The following is an 8,275-nucleotide window of genomic DNA, read 5'->3' on the forward strand; positions in this document are numbered from 1 at the left end:
TACATTCAAGCCCTTCAACCTCGTGTTCTGTTGGTCATCTCGGTTTTTTACGATGAACTAGAGATCCGATCGATGAACCAGAAGCACGGTAACGAAGCTCTCGCCGAGCTGGTCACGGCGATGTTCTGGGTTTCCCCGGAAGATGAATGGGCGGAGAGAAATTCCTCACCGAAATTGTCGCTAGAGTTTGGACGGGAGTCAAACTTCGACGAGTTGGTCATGGAGGCTTATGGTTGCGAGCTTAGCTGGCGGTGGCCTGCTGTGGTTTGGATGGGCAGCGGCGCTGCTGGCACTGCGAGGTTATAGAGCAGGTGAATCTATAGTTGATGGCTAAAAGAGGTGCGACGTCATTGAATTTATATCTAGAGTCGGAAGGAATACTCTTGACAGTTTGTTATTGCAGGCACCTATCGAATCCAAACCAGATACGGTGGTTGTGATCCGTTTGTGTTTGTTGCTGAGATAGGAGGCTCTGGCGTCCCTGTCCCCACCAATCAGCGCCCAACAAAGTCACACACGAACGATCTGATGAAGGTACCCCACCCGACTGCGAGAGCAGTAACAACGAGGTGAAAATGTGAGCTGATGTCAGTGCTAAGGTCATGGTGACATCATATGCGGCAAGGGGAATAAATAGAAGAGAAAAAAAATAAAACCATGCGTTGTGCACTTGGGCCATGCGTGTGGGAGCTTTTTTTTTGTTTCCTGGGCCAACGGTGTGGGCTTCAGCAGGTAAGTTTGTTTCCTTTTCTTTTTTCTGTTTCTTTTAATTTTCAAATTCAACTTTCAACTTTCAATTTAAATCTTGTTTTTAAAAATTCATACTAAATTTAAATGCACAAACAAAAATCCAGTAGGTATGCAAAGTATTATTTTATTAATTATTGTATTGTTCGATTGATTTGCGTATATGCTTGCATGCACATAAAGGAAAAATAAATCACATTATTAATCAAGTTTGAAAGCCTTTCTTTTTGTTTCTTTTTTTGAGTTTCAAATTTAAATTTCATTGTCAAAATTTCAAACCTAAAGTTGGTCAAATTGTTTCTTTTAAGGTAAAAAAAACTTTAACCAAATCTAATGTTTTATTATTTATTTACGTAAAAGCACATTGATATAATCTTTATTTTAGGTTAAATCTTTTAGAGCAATCAAAGATATCTCTTATATGAGAATTTGGCTTCTAATCTATTATTAGAAAACATGGTTATCAAAAACTTGGGAGAATTCTTACTAATCTTCGAAATCAAGATTTTATGGTGTTACACAAACCAAAACATTGTCAACTACAAAGTTTCATAACTTTTCAAGGCCTAAAACTTTCATGATGATGGTTTTCCATTTGAGGTCATTTTTAAAATTCAAATTTTAAATTTTTAAAATTCAGACGTAGTTTTTATTGACAAGATGACTTCAAATGAAAAGGTTGTCAACTACAAATTTCTATAACTTCTCAAGATCCACAAAGTTCATTTTTTGTTGTTTGGTCATTTGTTCATCCCATATAATGGTTCTAATATTATTCACAAATCTTATACATTTTTTGTAGTTTCATCAACTACGAGTGGTATAGGTTTATAAAAAAATTTACTTTTATTTTGTCATATGAAGAAATAATTAAAATATAAATTGTACGTCTTGATGAGTTATACAAATCTGTAGTTGAAAAGCTTTTCATTTGAATTAATTTACTGCATCAAAATGTGGTTTTTAAATTGTCTTTTGCGTAGTGTAAAAAAAACACTCGCCAAAAAAACTTTTTGGCTAGTGTCAAAAAAACACTCGGTAAAGAAGCTATTTGTCGAGTGTCAAAAAAATAAAACACTCGACAAAAAGTTTTTTTGACGAGTGTTTTTTTTACCGAGGGGTTTTTGCTTTGCACTCGGCAAAGAACTTATTTGCCGAATGGCCGAAAAAAAACACTCAGCAAATCATTTGACACTTGACAAAAAAGCGAAATCCCGGTAGTGAGTACTACTCGTATCTGTCTCAGATATAAAAATACTCGAATCCATATGAAAAAACGAGTATTATTTTTACTATTCATATCTACTACGTGACATGTATACTCGAGTTGGTTTAACCCCTACGTATCAAGTATCAACCTTTGTTCGCATTATGTAACAAAGCCACGAAAAAAACATCTTCCTTGTGCCACGTCAAATATTTTTGTCGTGCCTTTCTTGGTAATATACAAACATACGTATTGGCCATGCAAGTGGAAGTTACGCGGAATCTGTGCCTTGAGGTCTCAACCATTTAGTTAAAGCTCAGAGACGACTATTTAGATAGAGACCTTCTCGTCATGCGTTTTCCTAACACCGCATAAAACCAACGCCGCTCTGAATATTTTGATGGAGCTAGGGCAGTTTCTATGATCAGATCGCCCTGGGCAGTGTGACGTTTTACATCGGTATTTTAGGCAGGCGACGCATCGCAAATTCCGCCTCGATCGTCAGCTAGCGCTCAGCGTCGACTTCAACAATAATGGAACAATGGAAGCCAAATCGATCTTGCGCATCCACTGATATTATATGCACGGATCGCAGGTAGCTAGCTAGCCCTGTTTGGAACAGCTTATTAATTGGCTTCTCAGTCAAAAAGTCTCACTAAATTAGCAAGAGAGTTTTGATCGGCAGCCGGAGCCGGCAGGATTCCGGGAGGTTGGCATCATGCCAAGGGAGCCGTGGCAACGTGCCCACGCGCACAGTGGCCTTGGTCCGCGCCACCGTTCCACACCGGGCAGTCGTTGCGCGCTGTTCCGGCCGCGCGATGAGGACGGCGGGGAGAATCACCGAGATGATCGCGTTCGGGGAGGGTGGCTTGGCCACACCGCCGCGAGCTCCCAGTTCCCCAGCGACATGGAGGGCTGTGTCCATGAGGGCCGCCCTTCTCGCCGGTACTACCTCCCCATCGCTGGTGACTCTTGTGTTCGTGGAAGCTATCCAGCTTCTTCCCGGTACCTCACCGGCGGTAACTCGTCCCGGGGATCGATGGCATCGTGTGCAAGGTAATTCACATTCTTGATATATATATATATATATATATATATATATATATATATATATATATATATATATATATATATATATATATATATATATATATATATATATATATATATATATATATATATATAACACTAATAGCGCACTCAAGTTTGGATTGCCAACTAACATATCGTCGTGTACGTGCAGGGAGGAAGCCGATAGCTTAGAGCGTGAGCTTCACAGCATCGAGAGATCCATCGTCATCCCGATATGCCTGAACCGCGAGGCCAGGGAGTTCTTCCCGGACAGGGGCAGGGGCACCCCGGAGCTCCTCGACAGATACCTCGCTGCTGCGAAGCGGCTGCAGCGGCTGGACACGTCAGGAGACATCGATCAGCGCAAGAAGAGCCTCCTCAAGACGGTCATGTCTTGCCTCGCCGACGAGTTCTGCCACCTCAAGGTGTGGAAGCTGGACGACGCCGCGATGAGGGACCACTCGCCGGCCTCCATCTGGGATGCCGCCGCGTCCGCCAGGCGCAGCCGCGGTGGTCGTTCCCTGGACGACTCACGGATGAGCTACTCGTCCTCTGGGTCCTTCACGGCCAGCGGCGGCACAAGCGATGCCAGCTATGGCTCCTACTGCAGGGGTCTAGGTGAAGAGCCGTCGGTCCATAGTCACAACACGTTCGCAGCTGGAATGATCTATGTCGACCCTAGGTCGTTGTCGATCCTCCGTGATATTGCGAGCGCCATGTTTGGGAGCCGACATGAAGATGTTCTACGAGCAGCTTTTGATCGACACTGCGCTCAACTCGCGAGGTAATCTTCTCCAGTTTAATGCTCTATAGATTTCTTGCGCCCTCAACTAATTAATATTTTTACGTACTCGATCGGCAAGCTGAAGTAAGGGAAAATGAACCTTAAGGGTTAGTTTGAACTTAGGGTGTTTGGTTTGTAACTTACACTATTTTTTAATCTCTTTATTTTATTTTCTTGTAGTTTATAAATTATCAAACACATGAACTAAAAGAGGAATTATTTGCTTTAGGACCTGTTTGGATCTTATGACAAACAATTTACCAGCTAATTTTAGCATATTAATCTCCAATGTCTAATTGTTAGTCGGAGGGCTGACAAACTGTTCGCCTATTAGCCATTTAACTTTGCTAATAAATGCTAATAGATTAAAATAGAGATTAAAATAGAGGACTTAAAAATTAGCCCCCGAAACACCCCTTGTCTAAAGAAAATAAAATTGCGAGTAAGACAAAGCCTATGACATTTACATGTGCGTCAGTTGCACTTTTAAGAAGACCGATTGGTCGTGTGCATGGAATAGAAGCAAACATGGCAGAGTTGTTTGCAGGGTGCAGTGAATGTTTGGTTTGGAGGAAGAAAACAATTTACTACCGTCCGAAAGGCAGCTTGTTTGTCTCGTAATTAATCAGGTCCCCTTGAGACTAGACTAGACCATATATATACCAGATTATCAAACCATGTGTTACTAAGTCTGATACTGACAATGAACCTTGTTTTTGCCTATATCCAATGCAACAGGTACATCGAAATACTTGACATCGACAACATTTTCGGATATCAAATGGAAGAATCAAGAGAAGTTCTACTGGAAGCCTGGACATCCACAATGCACATCATCATTAGTTTCCTCAGCGAGATGCAGAGGCAACTGAACCGACATGACTTTGGCTCCTTCGACAGAATCAAGGAGGAATATTTCCTGGCAATCGCGAGGGTAACTGCCATGAAGCTGCTCAGCTCAGCTAGTTCTATCGGCTTTCAGGTGAGCCCACCAACCGACAAGCCATGCGAGAACAGTTACGGCGGCGCTGCTAGACGTGGTCTATCCAAAATGGTAGATGTGGTGATGGTGTACCAGGCACTGGATCACGGTTTGCCAGCAATCTTATCACTGCTGTCGGGGGAAACTAAGGAGCTCGTCGTTGCAGAGGCTGAAGGGCTTATCAAGAGACTGTCGGAAGCGTTCGCCAAATCATCAGATGAGCTGAACAAAACTGTCAGGTCGCAGCTCTTGTTCATCGCCGACACCGGTGTCCATCGTTTCACGAAGCGCATCGTGGATCATGTACGGTTCCTGGTTCAGCACAGGAGGGCGGTCTATCCGATGCTACTAGCGGACGGCCGTCGTCGTCTAGAACCGTTTGGTGAACTGGTGACGCGGCTGGTCTTGTCTCTGGAGTTCACGTTGAGCGTGAATTCTAAGAGCCTGCAGCTTCGGCAGGGGCAGGAGCAAATATTTCTTCTGAACAACGTGCACTTCATCCTCGTGGAGGCCGAGAAGGACGCGGAGTTGGTACTGATCCTGGGAGAAAGCTGGTTCTTGCGGTGCCAGGACCAATTCGACCAGTTCATAGCGGGCTACCTGGACGTGTCTTGGACGCCGGTTTTGTCGTCGCTGGAGAGGAAAACCCGGTTCTCGGTGATGCTGTGGCCTCACCAGCTGTTGTGCAAGCTCACTTCAGCTTTCGAGGTGACTTGCAGCGCGCACAAGAACTGGAAAGTCGCCGATCCTCTGTTGCGGGACAGGTTGCGCGAAGCGGTGTCTCACAAGGTTCTCCCGTTGTTGTACCGAATGCAGGTGGAGTGTGGCTCCGAGAAGCTGCACAAGTCCGCAACGTACAGCGTAGATCAAATAAAGTCTCAGCTGCTGAAATTGTTCGAGGGTTGAAGCAATTATTGTCAGTGGTTAGGTTAAGGGAATTTGGATGCAGATGCATGTTCGTACGTAATATTTTGTCTTTCGGGTTTTAGTTTAATTCAAAAGATAGGCTTTTACGTACATGAATAGTTAAACTCGATTAGGTTGCAAAATCACATAAAACGGGCATGGACTGGACGTGCATATCACATCGCTAGCTATACATACACATGAATAAATCTACTGTACTCGCCTGGTAAAAAAAACCGAAGGATCGGTGAGGCTAGGATAGAGGGTGAATATAAGCCACTATAAATTTTTGAACTACAATAACACTGTGACTTGATTCCCTGACCTAATCCAACCTCTAGGACACCAAAAACACTCCGCAAAGGAACAACACGGATTGATTGACTACTCCTACCAAGTTCCGGAGAAAAGGTGAACCGTGAAGTATGAGTGGAAAAGGATTAAAACTCCTTGCCCAGCAGTACCGGACTTGAGAGCGGTAGTGCCACACAGACAAATCTTCACAGAACGTCTTCAAATTTTACAGACAATTTGCGCAGAGGGAAATATATCTACTGGTGAAAGATCAACTCCAGTAACACAGGAAACAAAGCGTGGATCGAAAATCCCATTTTGGTTGGGGTTTTGATGGAGTTTTCTATTTTGAATTCAAACAGAGCTCTTCTCAAACCACGACCAAAAATTACAACAACTAGGTGTATACAATGATTTAAGAAGCATAACTCACCACCAATCAACCCCCAAACCAAATCCTAAGACAAAACTCGATGGTTCTTCATAAGATCACAAAACGGGAAGAGAGAAGATCACAAGAGCAAAGCGACTCAAAATATCATCAAGAATGAAAACTAAGATTGATAGCCAACTAAAAGTTGTGGGCCATACCGACCACCCTTTCTCAAATTAATCGTTGCAGATTACAAGACAAAGTCGATAGAACAAAATCGCTACGAATCTCTCGGCTAAACTAGTGACTACCTAGAGAGGAAAATTAGGAGTTCTAAACAAGTGATCTAAACAAAATGGCAGCCAAAGAGATGTTGAACTAACCAGTCCTCCCCTCTATTTATAGAGGGTTATTTTCATTTCCTAAACTACCCCTATTTACATAGAGCATATCCACTTCACCGGGGGCAAAATGGACCAACTCCTAAAGTTTTCATCTGACGGTCACGCCCTTCACACGAAATTGCTTCACCTTGATGCAGCCTCCGTGATCACGCCACGTGTCGTCTTTAGTTTCCATCGAAACTGCTTGGTTTTGAGGCCAAACCCAGCCGAACTCGTCGTCAGTAGCGTTGGGTGGTTTTGAGGCTCAATCACCGAAACCGCCGTGAGTATCGCACCGCGTGAGCATCCCCCCACATCCTAGACACGTGTCCTGCCAGTTCTCGACCGCGCGGGCAACACGGTTCGCTCTGCCACATCCTTGCATGAGTGTGTGTCCTAGGTGTCAGCCACTACGGCTAGTCACCCGGCTGCTCCGGACCGTCAGCTAAGTCCTAGCACTCGTCCTTCACCGCTCCCGGTCTATCAGCGTGAGCTCGCATGACCTTCACCTCAGTCTGTCTGTTACAACAAGGAAACAAGATGGAGATAAGATGAATCATAGAGGTGCATAGATCAATGGTGTTCCTTCTTATACGCACACTTTTCCTCTTTTCCCCTTTTTTCTTTGTTTTGTGCGGCTTTTTGTGCACTTGCCTTTTATATTCTCTTTTTTCACAAAAGTGCCACAAAAACAAGGTACAACTCAAGAGTATCAAAAACAATTCTCGTCTGTCTGTTACAGATTTTCTGCTCTAACTTCAACAGACTGTTTGACAAATATAGCGACCTCAAACGCAAAAACTCGCAACACGAAAGTTGTAGGTTTCTTTTTCTCTTTTATTTTAGATACGTGCATCGCCTGTTTTGGATAACAGAAGTGGGAGATAATGATCTCGAAAACAGATTGGTCTGAAATTTCAGGATCCTAAACAGATTTAATTCCAATACAAGTAACTCCTTGATAATGACATTTTCTAGTAAACTCGTAAATAATAAAGTTATAGATAATTTTCTAAGCTTTCCAAAAAGTACAAGAACACTAAATTTCGAGTTCGTATGTAAGATTTATGTTTAAAATACCAAACTGGACAAAAACTAATCTGATAAGGACATGATGATGAGATAAAATATGATCGGTTATGATCGGTTTTGTAGATGGGATCTGTTCTGGAGATCGATTTTTAGGATAGAAGCGGACGGAAAGGATCAAATTGAACCAAAACAAATTTAAACCAACAACCAAACTCAACCTAGGACACAAACTTAGAACTGTGGACTCCAAAACTGAATTATGCAAAGGCTAAGACGATAGTTTTAGGTCGGGATGAACTAATCATAATTTTTTTGGCTTTTATGGACTATAGGACAAAAAATGAATCTAAAGGTAGTATTATACCTCACGGCAACCTGAATCTTGATACCACTTGATAGAAGGCAAGGTCCGATCTTCCGTGAGGTACGATAACTTGATTTGGGAGATCTCGACGTTGATAATTCAAGACTCAGAACGAATGGATCCTCGCAATCA

General features: G+C 43.0%; 1 protein-coding gene across 1 annotated transcript; it reads left to right on the forward strand.

Moving 5' to 3' along the window:
* Positions 1-2,561: 2,561 nt before the first annotated feature.
* Positions 2,562-5,883, forward strand: LOC103651972 (exocyst complex component EXO70A1). Its single transcript, XM_020550896.1, has 3 exons — positions 2,562-3,010; positions 3,198-3,809; positions 4,548-5,883. The coding sequence occupies exons 1-3, from the start codon at positions 2,673-2,675 to the stop codon at positions 5,695-5,697; spliced, it is 2,100 nt and encodes a 699-aa protein (XP_020406485.1). The 5' UTR covers positions 2,562-2,672; the 3' UTR covers positions 5,698-5,883.
* The last annotated feature ends 2,392 nt before the right edge of the window (positions 5,884-8,275 follow it).

The sequence above is a fragment of the Zea mays genome, chromosome 3 (assembly GCF_902167145.1).
Source record: "Zea mays cultivar B73 chromosome 3, Zm-B73-REFERENCE-NAM-5.0, whole genome shotgun sequence".
NCBI classification, from domain to species: domain Eukaryota; kingdom Viridiplantae; phylum Streptophyta; class Magnoliopsida; order Poales; family Poaceae; genus Zea; species Zea mays.